We start from the raw sequence: 16883 nt of genomic DNA on the forward strand, positions 1-16883 counted from the left end.
ACCAATTCTGGGGAGGTTGTCTACTGACAGGGTGGCCATTTTTCTTCTTGAGCCACATCAGGCAATAGTCACAGACTGGTGTTTAACTCAAGGGGAGACATATTCAAGTAATGTGTGAGCATGTTGACCAGTAATAGACAGTCTTCTCTGGTCTCTGAGCTTTGTATTCAAAACTAAAAGATACCAATATTTAATACAATTGTTGCCACACATTCTGTACATACATTTAGTTTTGTAAGTACATTTTCCAATCTTTTCTTCCCATTAATTTTATTGATTTAGGTCATACTTTGACTCTTATGTAAGGTGTTGATACTGACTGACTGCCCATATCAAATTGTAAAAATGTATCATGACTAAGGAGATGAGCTAAACGTTTTAACACAAACACACACACACACACACACACAATCACTTTCCTGCACATGATTTCAGCAGCAACAATCTTCATATTCACTATAACTACTCATGTTTATAGCTGTAAACAGGCTTAATACAATGATACTACAATGATGCCTGACCAGCCAATTAAATACCAGTTTTGCATTTTGTTGTTTGGATGTCGAAGAGGTACAATCTACTTCAACAACAGTTTACAGTCAGACTGTATTATTTAACAGTTCTTGGCATAATATGATGTCCTCTTGGCAAAGTGTGGACCTTTTGTACACAGTGCAGCTGTGTATTTTTACTATTAACCTCATTTTTACCCGTTTAACTAAAAGAAAAGTCTAATTGTGGCAGTAAGTACATCTGACAATATTGTAGCACACAGAATCTGTGACACTGTAAAAACCTGACCAAATAGTCTTGAATGCACAAGGACAGTGTCGTTTTTTGCCTTTAGAACAATGATGAATGGTGGTAAACAATTTCCTAATAAGTGCAACAATCTTTTTAGACCAAAGTCTTTTTTGCCCCCAGGCTAAGTTTCTGTATCCATGGTGAGTATAAATGGAGCTTGGAGTTTGGTATTTTGTGCAAGTTGAGTGAAAATGTGCTTGATTCTTATACTCAATAACAGTCTTCTGATTGGATGTGTGTGGCTGAAGAGTCAAACAGGAGGGTCAGGAGCAGAGTCACCTCCTCTGACGTTACGGCGGAAGAATTTCCAATCAGAGCTCAGCAGCTTGAGATTTCTGTCACCGTCTGCAAATATGAAGATGCTTTGAGTTAGATTGAGAAAATCAAACAAGAGAGACTTTGAAGTCAGATTCAGGTGAATTGGAAAGGGATCTCAGACTTTTGGACCCTACTGCATTTTTCAAGTATTAAAAAGCATTTCCATGGTATATATTATTTTCAACAAAGCAGAGCACTTACAGCTTTAGCTTCACTGAAGACTCATGAACAAAACAACAGTGTTCTTATTGCATCACTCTCCTGCCTGTCTCATGCTGTAAATATCTGCTGGTAAATTTTCAATTTGCTTGCAGTATTTATTATTTGAAGGATGGTGAAATCTCCAGCACTGAAGCCCAGCTATCGAGCAGATTTTAGCATAAGGACTCTCTTTATTGTCATTTCTCAGCACTCACATACATTGAAATGGAATGTATCCTCTGCATTTGACCCATTTCACCTGCATTTGCATTTTAATGGTATGCTTCACAAAGACAAATGTGAAGAAACTGGTCTCATGTCAGTATGTGGGGAGCAAGGTCACCATTGAACAGATTCAATTTCCGGCAACAATGTCCAAACATGCACTCAGTAAGCATTATTGTCACAGATGTAAGATTAAATATCTACACCAGATGTAAATTAGGTATCCAAAGTTCAGCAAACACTGCTATAGGCCAGGATACATTCTGTAGTTGTACCTCTGTCTCGTTGTGGATCCATAGTTATCTAACATCTGAGTGCTGGCCACCTCCAGGTTCCAGTCACACATCTCCAGCAGCTTTAGACACTCAGACCTTCTCCTCAGACCCAAACAGAACAACTGCTCCACCTGCACAGACACATTTCAAAGTTGAAACAAAAACTCTAAGAAGCTGGGTCCAAAGTTAGGGAGGGAGAAAGGATGAGATAGGACAACACAGTGGAGTCATGAGGTAAGATACTAGAGGACAGAATAATCTTTTGAATTATTCATGCGAGTGTGATTGCAGCACCAGTACGCGCATTTTGTAAAAATGATTACATCTTTACACAAACACACTTCTGTTGTTTAGATTGCATCTGAGACCTTTAGATTACATCTTCTTTATCCTCTAAACTTTGCTGCCACTATTAAGGAGCACTCAAGTGTCCCCTTGTGCCCGCTGCCATCCAAACAGATCAAGCATCCTGCCACAGTGGCCCCATACACAGCTGGCTAAGAGAGTGCTGAAGACCACTGTAGACACGTTAGAGTGTCAAATGCTTTTTATTTATAGCAGGGTCATTGCTGACCTGATTTTCCTTAAAGGATCAACAAAGTGTCTCTTATCATGCCCTGATATGAACCTAATAAGATTACATTCAGCAACTTTTAATATCTACCTGTTTGTGGTTACATCCTGTATTATTTTTTTTTATAAAGATTTTGTTGGCATAGACACCTTTTTATTAAGCAGTAGACAGACAGGAAACATGGGAGAGAGAGGGGGGTGACATGCAGCAAAGGATCTCCGATCAGGATTCGAACCGGGGTTGGCTGTGAATATGGCATGAGCTCTAACCACTCGACCACCTGCAGTATGTAACCTACAGGTTACATACTGTATTAAACAAGTCTAGGTCAAAACCTTGTATATGGCTGTACCATGTATGAGTAGAGTTTAGTTGGTATGTTATGTGGTGAGACATGGACATCACAACATTTTTAACATGTTTGTTTTTATGTAAGTTAGTTGTTACTCAAGCTGCAGTACACATAAAGAAAAACATTAAAAATACCTAAAATACATTGCACCAGATTTTGGGTGTAGACAATATGGTGCTGTTGTAAGAAGGGCTGAGTTAAGATTTAGGCTATTCTTTATGTGATGTATATTTTATTTTCCTTACCCACAACCTGAAAAATAGTTTTCATGCAGTAACTATCTGTTTAATCCTTAATACTAAGCGTTTAGTTTAGTTTTAGTCAGTTCATACTGCATTTGGGTTGTAGCAGCAGTCTCACTGTGAGATCCAACATTTCGGACACTGTCAAAACTTTGCCCCAGGCTATCGCGAGAACCGCACAGTGCAACGTAGGACCACTGTTTTGGAGTCACAACCAGAGATATCACTACATTTCTTTCACATTGGTCATCAGTCGTCTGGTACAGCAGTGTTTGCCACTGAGGACTCTAGTTCTCTTTAATAACTGCAGTGCTGCTAAGTAATCACTCATCCATATAATAGGGGCTTTGTTTGGATAAACTGAAACCATGTTTGTTGTACTTTTACTTTTCCTGCCAAAGTTTGTTTTACAAAATCAGCTCACGGGCAGCTTATTTTTTTTTTGTGCTTAATAACTAATAGAACTAACTTAAAGTAATCTAATGAATTTTATGAGACTAATATTACTTTCATTTGCTCCTGTATTTAGATGATACCATTTATTTCATGTCTGGCATGCTATTTATTAACACTGTTTATATAGTTATTTCAATTGTATTGAGGTCCAAAGATGAGTGAAACATGTAAGAAAACTCAATTTAAAATGATTATATGTAAAATTATTATTTTATACTTTATTTTTACAAAATAAAGTGTTTTGCTTTCTCTTTAACCTCCAATTAGTTGATAACAAATGTATTTATGTTGCTTCCAATCAACTAATAAAACTGATTTATTAAAAGTTTTTCATTATTTGACATGATTAGAAAATAGACACCAAAATCACATCCATATCAACAAGAAATGAAGAATAATTCCAAGGCTTATTTCCATTGTGGAACAAATGATTTGCACTTGAAGATGAAGATAATAGTACGAAGCTCCACTGATTTTACATACAAATAAAAGCACACACCCTGGACATCAAGCGACATACTCTCAACCTACCATCTCATCATCATACAAGCATGAAGGAAATGGGAAATTATGTGTGAAGAAAATAGATATAGATAAATGAATGAATTTGTGCTAGTTGGTGAAAACAGAGCTAGTAAGAAATATAGAGTCTAAAAAAGAATACTTTTTTTTTTTTTTTTTACTGATTGGAGGTTAAAGGAAATTTTTCACAACCTTAAGTCAGTTTTGGGTCTCCATATCAAACCTTGATGAAAACGTTTGATAACTGTGATACATATAGAATCCCAGTATGATATGGCAAACACGTTTTACAGCCACAGACTGCAGCTTTTCAACAGCATACTGATAAATGCTCTCACCTTCAGGTAATGCACAGCTTTTTGAACATTCCAGTTGTGGTTCTGGAGGGCGGTTTGGCACTCCTCTAGTGTCACACCATGAACTGCCTCCTGTACCTGAATCACACAACAAGACTTTTAATCCCCACCCCTATTTATGGACATACACATCTGTATCAATTCAATATTCATCATCCACACATGATAATATTTTTGTACTTATACTAGTATAATACTTGTACCAGTTTCACCTGAAAAAGCAACCTCCTATCTCATCAAAAAATATATGTATTTGTTTCATGTATATGCTCTACTCTCTACTTCTAATTTCAAGTGTTTCAGTGTGATGGGATTTTCCAGCTGTGGATTGTATTTATCTTACTAGATTAACACCTATAGAAAAAAACCCATTACTACATAACCTCCACCTGCTGCCTTGACCACAACTACTACAGGTTTTTTTACAGGTTCATGTTTGGCCTGTCTATGTTTTGTAATGAACTCCTCTGCAGTACAGGTTTATGATCTCATCCTCTCTCTGCACCTAGTTTACAGCCTAAGATCTCAGTATCAACTACAAAATACCAATGCCTGATCAATGTACTGGAGAGCCCTTGGTGATTCAGACTGCAGTTTAATCAGGTTCAATCGGTGTCAGAATCTATTGGCCGGCAAAAAAAACAAACAAATTAAACTCCAGTCCCTTGTTCTTTAAATTCAATACTGTTCAAAAAATGAATACTTGCTTTGTCTGAACAGTGGCATGTTTTCAAATAAGATCAATAAGATGTTTTTTATGCTACAGAGTTTGTATAGAATAGATATTCAAACTGAACTTTCTTTTAAAACAATAAGTCAAGTTCAGCCTGTTTGTAAGCACATCTCTTGTTATCAAATTTAATTTTTCTATAATACATCAATCATAATTTGGTTCTGATAATTGACTGGAAGTTGAATGTGGAGCTAATCTGTTCAGACATATTTGAACAGTTAAAAATTGGTATGTGCCAAAAAAGTCAAATTTATCATTTATTGCCTTACACAGAGAAACACACATTTGCTCACATGAACACTCATACATACACTATTCCCTATTGCCTGTGTGGACAACCTATAAAAAATGACCTTCTGTTGCCCCCTTGTGTTCACTTTACCATAAAATGCAGTATACTGTACAGTACACCACAATATTTATACACACTAAAGAGCTTCATTAACTATTTCACAAGCCAATCATATATGCACTTCACCTCATTATATCGAACCTAAAGTCTTCCTTTTACATAGTGCAATGTTAAGAGTGAGTATCATTGGTCTAATATTTGAGTTCTTGGCTGTATGATAATGAAACCACATATTCTCAATCAAAAGATAAAGTAAAGAAATAAGGCAGGATGGCAGTCTGAATTAAGGATGGTACGTTTGGTCTAATTTACGGAAAACAACAAAAAGTAGCCTTAGTGAGGATAAGTATAATCTATAAACAGAAGATACACTTCAGTAAGTACACACTGCAAAGGTTTGATACCCACCCACAAATTAAAAACTGTTTAACACTGCGGATGTGATACATAATGCTTTCACCGCTCACTGACAACTTGGCTCATAAAATATGTGTACATTTCAAGCAATCAAAATATGACCTCACCATTTTGACCCTGTCAGCTGAGTTTCCTCCTCCGTCTGTCCTCATACAGGAAGCAGCGACAACCGCCGCTGTCAGCCCGTCTGAACACACACGAGGGAGACTAACTGATGTCTTCATCCCTGACCGTGTCCCACCCAGATTGCTGTTATTGTTGGAGGAGAAGTTAGCCTTCAGATCGCTCTGCTGGATGAGCCCCTGTCCATGGGCCTGTCCTTGGAGAGTCTGGCTACTGACCACCATGGGTCTGACGGTGGCGGTATTAGCTTGCCGCACATGCCTGTCCTCCATGCTGCTGGAATTCAGGCTCTCCGCCTCCCTGAAAAAGCGGCCATAGCGGTCAAGGTACGGTGGCCTCTCTGGCAGAAGGTAATAGTGGGTGTTACTGACTTTACGTCCATCACGGACGATGGGGAGGATACAGGGGCCCTTGCTGGCAGAGTCCTTCCCCTGTCCCTGGGCCTGGATTACTTTGGGTGCAGCATATTTAGGATCTGAGGCAAAGCTGTGTGTAGTTGGCATGAGTTTTCCTGGAGAGGTGGAGAGGTAGGAGCCGTAGGTGTGTGTGGAGGGGCAGGAGGTAAGAGGAACCTGCATGGTGGTGGGGCTGACAGAGTAGACTCTCTGCTGGGGGGAGCCCACCACCAGGCCCATTGGGCTGGGAGTCCTGGAGCCCGGCTGGGACAAAGGGTCTCTGGGAGGGATCTGAGGTGGTCGGTCTTTGTCTGGTCCTGAAACATCCTCTGTGGTGTCGGCTGGCGTTGGGGACAGGGAGAGGTCCCTTGACCAACGACCAGATGTGTAGTCGCCCCTTTTCATGGGACGAGGGGGGATGGGGACACGGGGAGGGATCTGGGGCTTGTCCTCAGTAGAGGACACTTGTCCATCTTGTGTCTGAGGATATGGGACCGAGCTCTGGGTTGGCACGTTGAGCCTCCTCATGCATTCTTGCTGGAGCTCTTGGAAGATCTCTGCAGACTGGGAGAAAGAGGAGGATGGGGCCTGGTTCTGCTTGTTGGGGAGAAAGAGGTTGTCCTCCAAGCCTGGTCTGTCTGGACCCTTGGAGACAGTAGCCTCACCCTCCACCCTCTGTCTAGAAGAGAAAGCCTCGTCTGGGTGGCAGACGTCACTCTGCTCATCTTCATGCTGCTGCTCAGAGCTGTTGATGGAGCTCACCTTTGTGGAGAGAGAATATTTAACATTTATAGTTGCATTGAAACCTCCAATAGTTGACACATAGTTCCTCTTTAGACACTTCTCAACTTCAATACATTCTGCTACATGGAACTCTGTTACTGCAAGTAGGTGATACCCAGGCACGAGATGAACAGTCACATGAAATTTTGTCATTATGTAAAATTTGTCGTATCACCTCCTACCGTACCTCCATATCATCTTCGTCCTCGGCTACATCATCATAGGCCGGGGGTGGGGGTAATGGCCGGGCGTCCCAGTCCACTACTGGTGTGGGGTGCAGAGGGCGGGGCAGCGTCCTGCATGGACTCTGAGGTGGAGTGCGGTCCAGGATATTATCTGCTTCCAAAGCCAGCTTCGCCAGTGAAGGGATCGGAATTTCAATGACAGGGGAGGGGGAGGGTGTGGTTGGGGCGAACTCCTCCCCAAAGTCAATGAGGGACACTTCACTGTTGGGGTTGTGGCCTGAGCCTGCAGTCCTGATACTCCCGTGTCTGGAAGCAGAGACCCACGCAGCAGGTTTAAGTTTGAGGCCTTTGACGGAACCCGTTTTCCGAAGTGATAATCTCTTCAGTCCTGCAGCTGTCAGATCCTCATCCTCATTTACCGGATCATAGCAAGGCTCTGGAGACAAACACACAATACATTTCATCACTTTACTTGTGTGACAGTGGAGAGTTAAAAGAGTGATGACACATCTCAAAAAACAAGACACACCACTCCAAAAAACTGCAGGTTCCAAGTTAATCCTACATTGCAGCTAGGACACTGCACGCCTGTTAGAGGGACACATGGGTGGAAAGTTGGAGATATTAGGTTAGGGGAGGAAAAATGAAAGCAGATGACAAAATCACTGCAAAAACAAGCAAAGGACAGACAAAACGGACAAAAAACATGGGATGTACCTTTGAGGAGTGGAGCTAGGAGGGAACAGAGAGGGCAGGTGCAATGGGTGAAGAGCTGCTGAGAGAAACCAGACTTACTCTTGATTAACACTGCTGGTTGAGGAGGGCGGGGAGGAGGCTCCTCTGCAATAATAAAATCAAATAACGCCACCGCAGAGGGAAGGAGAAAAAGATTTTTTTTTAAATAAAAGAAGCAAAAATAGAACAAATAGAAAAAAGCAAGTAGTAAATGATTGCATATGAAAGCTTTTCAAGCAAGTGTCAGAAAGAAAAGAAACAGGAAGCTGAAAATCAAGATCTACACTGCCCCAACCTTGAAATTCAACTGCACAATCCATAATGCAAATGTAAACAGAGTCTCCCAATACTGACACAGGTTTAGAATGAACTATTGTTCTGTAAATGGCTTACATGATTAAATATTAATACATGGACTAAACCAAAGGCATTCATTTACTGACGTCTTCCCATACATCAATCATTTTTTGTAATTCCAGAAGTAAAACAAGCCTGTAATTTAAATCATAAACAGCCGTTATCACTTAAGAAATACAAATGTTAATGTTTTAAACTACTGTAAGTACCTCTTTTTACCATATATGATCAGAACTGCTGTTTCAGTGCTGGTGCACCACTTCTGGTCTTTCCTGACTCTTAGGTCATGACATCAGCATTATGCCATACCCACATCTTTACTCCTGAGATCGGGACATTGATTGGTACAATCAACAACCCAGTATAGATCTTGCTAACAAGCTTTTAACAGGTTATTCTCTATCCCACTCCCCTCATTTCCTGTCATGGCTCCCCTTTCAGCTATCAAAGTCATAAAAATGGCTTGCAAATGAGTGGAGAAAAATAATGCAGAGTACTGTATATCAATTAAAGTGTGGTTATCAATTAAAGTGGTATTGACTGTGGCGTGTTTGATGTCTTCATTAAGGCCTTCTACTCACTTTTAGCTCGTCCTGGTAGCTGTGTGGGCCGAGCAGAATTGAGGTCTAAACCAAGAACATCAGGAGGGTCCATGGGATTCCCGAGGTACAAACTAGAAGCAAGAGAGTAGCAGACTTCAATGCAGTAAATGTCAATATCTGGGGTCTGTTGGCATTTTATAAACTTGCAATAACCTTCTGTAATTTCATTGCAATGTGCTACTGCCCTCTGTTGGTGAATGTGTAGAAATGCTATTACTCATATTCAATGAGTAATAGCATGGACAGACTACAACCACCTTCCAAAATGGTGCAAGATAACTGAATAGTTTTATAAACTGAGAGAAAATGAACAGTCTTTACTCATCAATCCTGTCAGGGAAGCCCCAGCAGCGATGAGGGTTGCTGTCTCCGTGGCCTGTGTGGATGAAGCTGTTCTTCAGTGGCCGGCTGATGTCATGAGCTGACAAACCCGCAACTGATGTCACCACGTTCCTGGGGAACTGCCCGACCTTTTGGGTACGTTTGTTTTGACCTCGCCACCAGTAGTTCTCTGCCCTGAAACATGTATAGAGGTAGGATGAAAGAGGGTAGCCCACACTTTATGACTTGGAGAGTTTTGTTTTTAAGATTTAGTTTAATAGTAATTTAAGACCTTTAGCTTAAAAAGTGAGATAGTTATGTCCAAACACTGTGAACGTCAAAAGACCTACAGTGTAATTATTGTTCCAGTGTATCTGTTCCACAGCAGTGAGGACAGAGTTAAAGACATTCAGTAGCACCTAAAGTGCCTTTCCCATACATTCATTGCATTCATTCTGTAACATGAATAACAACTTCAACTTATACGATAATAATTAATAAAAAACAACATAAATGCAAAAACAGACAAATGTTATCTCTAATTAAATTGGCATATTACTTTTAGAGTCATCATTTAGTTAAAGGACATACATTTTTTCTAACAAACTGTTTTTAAAATTCGTGATTTTAAGGACTTCAGGTTCAAATTGTAAAACCATTATTAACACTCACCTTCCCTCAATGATGGTGATGACATCATTGACCTGGATCTGTAGTTTGTCTGCCTCGTCAAAGTCCTGCAGAGCACACATGTCTGTGGGCATCGTCTGAGAAAGAAAGAAACATTTAAAATACCAAATTAAACAGGCCAAGAGACACAAGCAAAATTTGGGGCAAACTTTTATGAAGATATCATTGTAAACTGTAATCCATGCAGCTGTGGTGTGTCAGTTGGAGTATGTCCACTAGGTGGAGATCTAGTCAATTCATGCAATAATGGATTGCTGAGGGAACATTGGCCTCACAAGAGGCATCACGCTAGGCAATAAAGTGTCTTTTGCTTAGTAATCCTGCATGTGTATATAGAGTTAATGAAAACACAAGATCCAAAAAGGTTGAAAATAAGTCATATTTAACATGAACAAACACCTTTGACAATACAAATTGACTGCTGTCATACCTCAAGCAGGAACTCTCGCAGAGCGACAAAGGTAGGTCTGTCATCTGGTTTCTGAGCCCAACACTGTAGCATCACATTGTAGATATCCTGTGGACAGTCCTCTGGCTTAGGGAGGCGTTCACCTTCTTTATCAATCTTATGCAGGATCTGGCAAACAAAACAAGTGTTAAACATGTGTAAATATGACTACTTGTAGGGTGTGTGTGTGTGTGTGTGTGTGTGTGTATATGTATATGTATATGTCTACCTGGCTGCCATTAAGACCCAGCCAAGGCTCCTGGCCATGTGTGCACATCTCCCATAAAGTAACTCCAAACATCCATGTGTCTGTAGCATGAGAGAATGTTCTGGTCTTCAGACTCTCTGGGGCACACCTGCAGCAGGATAGACAGCAAACTGTAACATGGACCGCACATTAAACCATATATATACATATCTGTTAATATGAAGCTGATCCCCACTTTTGGCAGTGAATGTGTTTAGCTTTAGGGTTACAATAAAAGTAAAAGTACTGTGTTTGGGAACTTAAACTCAAATCAGAACTGTAGAAACAAAGTTTGAAGATTACTAGCTAGCTGCTTTGTTGACACAAAATTTGGCAAAAAAACCAAAGAAGCCCAGCAAGCCTTTATATAACTTTATAACAATTACCTACTCAACTGGAATGCAGCTTTGACTGATCGGGTTTCTCTGTGGAAACTTTTTGCAATATAATTAATCAGATTCTGATCCTGACTTCTAAAACCACTCATCCATCCCTGGATTATATCCAACACAAGAGTTTTAATTTGTGTTCCTCCTTCAGTTCACCCACCATGCAAAGGGGACCTTGCGATGTTCCTGCATGACATAGTGCTCATGGTTGTTAGGCAGTGCCCTCATCAGGCCAAAATCACCAATCTTCACTCTGTGAGCTGAGGCCAGCAGGATGTTCCTGATGAGAGAAGATCAAACTTTGAACAACTTTTTTGTACACTTTTACAAACTGTATGAGGTACTATATGTAAGTTTATTGTTGTAGGATTTTTTATGGCTTATATAATAATAGTCTAATCAAATCACCTGCTATCAAAAAAGATGAATAAATTGAGCTTGACCTAAAATTGTAAAATTATTATGATTGTGTTGAGTTGTTACTACAAGGAAAGAAAAGAAAAAAGACATTTAAATGCAACAGATTTAGATTTAAACCTGGGGAGTGGTGAGCCACAGAATGTGATCCAACAATATTACAAATACTTCATGCACCAAACAGCACTCTGCATGTAGAGTGCATAGTGTGAGTGGTGTGCTATTCTGAACGCAACCCTGGACTGTACAGTTATAACCAAAAAAAATTAACAAGCCTTTACTCAAGCATCCAGGGGTGAAAATCACTGCATGAGAGAACTTCTTTGTGTTCGGCATTCTTTTACTAAACTGTGCAGTCACTACAATTTTATCATTAATTTAACTGGGGAAACTGACTCATTTTTACCAGCCATTTAAGTTTTTCTCAGGCATCCATACAGTGTCAACACTTAAGTGAAAGTGACTAATTTGGGAAAGATCTAAGACCACCCAGTATAATCAGCCAACCATTGAGTCATTTTGCTAGTAGGCCAAGTCTGCCTGTAATGGCCAGTAAATTTCTGGGTGGAGAAGTTGAGAGGGAGAGGCAATCTAAATAATTTAACATGCCATTAAAAAATGCCAGAACGGAAAAATGGAGAACAACAAATAGAGAATAAAATCAATACCACCCTTTATAAAAAGATTTTGAGCCTTACAAGCAAATAGCTGCCAAAACGTATTAGTTCCACCTTTAAAACTGCTTTTTGGGGCCTACCTGGCTGCTAAGTCCCTGTGGATGAACCTCCTCTGCTCCAGATAGGCCATACCACAAGCCACCTGCACAGCATACTGGCATAGACTGTGAATCAACACGGGGCCCTGCGGACGAACACAGCGCAAACGCTCCAGCAGAGAACCCAGAGGAGCCAGCTCCGTTACCTGCAGAACATGGGGAGAGAAAGAGAGAGAGAGTGGGTGAAAAGAGGAAAGAGGAATGTGGGATTAAATAGCAAAATATTTGAAGATGAAAGGAGGAAAAGAAAAGGGAGAGTTAGAATAGAATTATGTGGAACAAAAAGGAGAATGTTGTGACAAAACCAGAAGAAACCAAAAAAGAGGAACGTTCTAAACCCTAAATACCACAGAGGAAACGAGCAGACCATAACAATGGGTTGAAAACAACAAAGCAGAAATGTCAGCCCTTAGTTTTGCCCTCCATTTACTTATACTCCTCCCTTCCTGTCTCCTTTCTTTCCTCCATCCTCCCATCACTCACTTTGAAATGCAAGAGCTGATTTCAACCATCTGTAACACATTTCTGTTCAGTTTATTCAGTGTAGTGTGTGTGTGTGTGTGTGTGTGTGTGTGTGTGTGTGTGTGTGTCTGTGTGTCTGTGTGTCTGTGTGTCTGTGTGTCTGTGTGTGCGTGTGTGTCTGTCTTTTTATCTTTAAGAGAACCAGTACAGTACCAGGACAATTTGAGAGATTAAAACTTTGTTTAAAGTTAAGGTTTTTGGGTTTAGGTTCAGTGTAGTTGTGATGTTTAAGGTTGGGGTAAGGGACTAAGGAACGCATTATGTCAATGAGTGTCCTCCCAAGGATATACTGTAAAGACAAACGTGTGTGTATGTATTATATGTTTGTAGAACTCCCTGTGTGTGTGCGTTTCTGTGTCCACTACCATCTTCATTGGGTGTGTGAGCACCACACCGTAGAGGCGAATGAGGTTCTGGTGGTCCAGGGAGTGCATGGCGTTGACCTCACAGATGAAGTCCTCCAGAGCATCAGGCTGGCTGAGCACATCTGTCTTCAGACACTTCACAGCTACGTTAAGCTGCAAGGCAGGACAAAGATTTTAAATGTCAAATACAGAGTTGGATTTTAGACATATTGACAAAAAAGAGATTCTTTAATTTAATTCAATTCCTGCACACTTTGAAATTAACAACTACTACTACTAATCAGATTCTCAGAAGCTCTTCATAAAGACAGTGTAGCGTACAAAGAGTTACACACATGCTTTTATTCATTACTGCATTAGCATAAAATGCAAACAAGCGACACATTTTATGCAAAAGATCTACAGTAGCGTGAACATGCCCCTAACCTTTCATTAATATATCCCACATATGAATTTCTTTTCTTGTTTAGAGAAATTAATGAATTCAACAGGAATGGGTCTCCTCACCACCTTTCCTGCAGGTGTCAGCCACTCTCCTCTCTTCACTACACCAAAGGAGCCATCCCCGAGCTTCTCCAGCAGCGTCAAGTCCTTCTCTGGGATAAGGCAGGTCAGAGCCTGCTGCTGACCATCAAGAGGAGCACTGCCACCGGGTTGTGTGGCCAGGACTCCCTCCCCCAGGCCCAGAGGAGGCGTGGGAGAAAGCTTACGGAAAGAGGAGGCTGGTTGGCCCTGCTGGGGGAGGTCTGCTCCGTCTGGGCGCTTACCGCTAAACACCTAGAGAGAAAGACAGAATGAAGCTGGCTGTGCAATGAGGTAAGTAAAAGTGGAAAATTAAACACCTCTAGAGGGAGAAAAAGAGTGAGTGTGTATAGGAGAAATAATGTGGAAAAAGAGTGTAAAATAGTAGCCAGCCAAAAGTAATAATAAATTGGATACTGATGATAGTTTGCATTTGTATCTATTATTATTCACATATTACTATTTATTATATCTACTCCACTATTATCTTTACATGCATTATCTTAAAGTGGCAAGACCACATTGTGTTGTACGCAAGTATAGTTTTTAATTAAAAAAATAAAAATAAAATGCATATTTAACTGCTAATTAATGATACTATGGGCTCTAATATGGGTCAATGTATATAATATAAGATTGGAGGGGAAATTCAAATTACAGCAGTGTAGGAAACAAGGTTTAGATAAAACTAGCAGTAATAAACACAGCAAAATGAAAAGTTCAGTAAATGGAATTCAATCTATATAAAATATAAACATTATACATTACAATACATAGGCTAAATGACCTGACTTATGGGTTGTGAAAATAGTTAGTTGTGCAAAATATGTGTAGAAGTAATGGTTCTGGTAGATGTAGCTATAGATATATTCAGTAGGGTCCAAAAGTCTGAGGGAAAGTCTAACATATATGATTATAAATACACAAAGTATACACACATATATACAATACATACATACATACACACGCACACATACATTCATATACACAGGATGGAAGAGTCTGTGAGTGTGTAGGGTGAGATGGAGACGGTGGACCCTCACAGCTATTTTAGTCATCCTGTTGTGACAGGTCTTGTGCCTGAAGCGCTCTGTCTTGCTCTTTGGTGGAATTAGTCCGTGACTGAATGAGCCATAGATCATCATAGTGTGGTTGAGAAGGTTTGTCAAGGATGGCACTGATCTTGTTGCTTATCCTCCTCTCTGCCACTGCCAGACTGTCTAGTGCCAGCCCAACCACAAATTCGGCCTTCCTGACCAGCATATTAAGTTTATTGGCATCGCCAGCCTTGATGCCTCCTCTCAAGCATATATCTTCAAATAACAGTGCATGCGCTACCACAGGCTGGTAAAACATCCTCAGTAGCTTGTTGCACAGGTTAAAAGGAGCTCAGTTTTCTGAGGAAGAACAGTCTGCTTTGTCTTTTCTTGAAGAGAGCATCTGTATTGTTTGTCTAGCTGATTGGTGATTTTCACCTAATGTAGCTGCTATTTGTACTGCTCTTAACTTATTTTGAAATTACATTGGAATAGGAAACATTAGCTCTTACAGGGCCCTCTACATACCCACTGAACCACTGGATGTACTTCAAGTGCTGAAACACTTGAAGCAGAAGCTAAATTCATCCTTCACCAAACAGCAAGCCTCTTCATCTGTTTCCTGCGTTCATCTTCCACATATTTGCACACACACACTCTGCATGGGGGGGAGGGGAGGGGGGGTTGTGGACTGTGAGGTTGAAGTGTAGAGTCCAATTCTATCCAGTGCCCAGCAATTGGCCCACTTTCACATAAGAAACCGTCACCATCACCCCTTCAAAGCATGACTAGTACAGGCACACACCCTGTGCACACTAATACTAATGTTTTATGTGTTGAATAATGACAATCCACATACAGTGGAACGTTTTTAACAAAAAATAATTACTATGCAGTCAGTAAGCAACTATGCATATGTACCAACATGAGCGCATGCACACAAACACACACTTATCATTAAGGGGGAGAGAGAGACAGACATTTCCTGCCTCTTGGCTGAAACACTGACAACACAGCAGGAATTACTTAGCTGTTAGGAAGTACTCATTAGGAAGCACTATTAGATTAAGTGACCTGAATGTTTCTGTGTGCATGTGTTCATGTTTGTGTGAGTCTACAAGAGTTTTCCATTCCCCTAAATTTGAACTTGTTCACTGTGTATCCTGTGCAATGTCATTAAAGGAAAGCTTTGTTTAGCTCTATATAAGACTGTTTACCAAAATAGGAATGCACAGAAACTGATGTTGCTGTTAGATACTGGAGATAACTTATTATAAAGTAAGATATTCAAAAATCTAACATCAACTAACATGCAACCTATTCTGTCTTTCATATGGATAGGACAGTATTGGATCTAATGTCAATGAAATTGTTCTGAAGAATTAATGGGCCTTGGTCAGGAGGCGTCGTACTAAATATGAGCAAATAAACTTATCAAACAGAGGGAATTAGAAATAAAGGCCTCTCTCTAATAAAAACCTGCTTCAAATAAAGGCCTGGCACCCTCTACAGTTGAGGTAAATAAAGGTCTTGGACACTATTTGAGGAAATATGATTAGTTAACCTTTGTCCAATAAAGTGAATGAAACTTATGTGAACTAGTTATTTGGTGATAAACAAATGTCAGTACTCAGAAATGGTACTGTCAGTGAAAAAAAGGTGTCAATGAATCCCCAGTGCCAAACACATTTGACTGGCCAGATATAAACAGTAGCAAGCGGTGTGTGGTTTCACATTCATATTGGACCAGACATGACATAATGCTGCAGACCTTTTTAAAAACACCACATCTCTGTGGTCACTGTGCATGTACGTCTGAGAGTGTGTGCGTGTGCGTGTGTGTGTGTGTGTGTCTGTGTCTGTGTGTGTGTGTGTGTGTGTATGTGTGTGTGTGTGTGTGTGTGTGTGTGTGTGTGCTTGTCCTGGTGGTAAGTGGTTTTCAAATAGGAGGCTCGACATTCAAAAGATTCTGACGATGGCAGAGCAGCAGGCACGGACGTACACACACACACACACACACGCACACAGGGGCTGAGGAAGCAGATTACTCTAGCTGAGGACGGTGCCAGAGGCGGAAACAGACAGGTGTAATTATAGACAGCAAGCACCCTCCTCTGGGCACTGCAGCTTGCACTGAGCACAC

General features: G+C 40.5%; 1 protein-coding gene across 1 annotated transcript in view; it reads right to left on the reverse strand.

Annotated features, from left to right (window-relative positions):
• Positions 1-405: 405 nt before the first annotated feature.
• tnk2b (tyrosine kinase, non-receptor, 2b) overlaps positions 406-16883 on the reverse strand; it is a 34357-nt gene continuing 17879 nt past the window's right edge. The window contains exons 4-17 of the mRNA XM_053329450.1: positions 13689-13958; positions 13182-13334; positions 12277-12440; positions 11263-11382; positions 10696-10822; positions 10449-10595; positions 10001-10095; positions 9329-9523; positions 8987-9078; positions 7316-7749; positions 5935-7107; positions 4308-4403; positions 1824-1954; positions 406-1149 (exon numbers count right to left, since the gene is read on the reverse strand). Of these exons, the coding sequence (XP_053185425.1) occupies positions 1143-1149; positions 1824-1954; positions 4308-4403; positions 5935-7107; positions 7316-7749; positions 8987-9078; positions 9329-9523; positions 10001-10095; positions 10449-10595; positions 10696-10822; positions 11263-11382; positions 12277-12440; positions 13182-13334; positions 13689-13958 (3204 nt within the window). The 3' untranslated portion in view covers positions 406-1142. The remainder of the gene's footprint in view (positions 1150-1823; positions 1955-4307; positions 4404-5934; positions 7108-7315; positions 7750-8986; positions 9079-9328; positions 9524-10000; positions 10096-10448; positions 10596-10695; positions 10823-11262; positions 11383-12276; positions 12441-13181; positions 13335-13688; positions 13959-16883) is intronic.

Source organism: Scomber japonicus, chromosome 12, assembly GCF_027409825.1.
Source record: "Scomber japonicus isolate fScoJap1 chromosome 12, fScoJap1.pri, whole genome shotgun sequence".
Classification (NCBI taxonomy): Eukaryota; Metazoa; Chordata; class Actinopteri; order Scombriformes; family Scombridae; genus Scomber; species Scomber japonicus.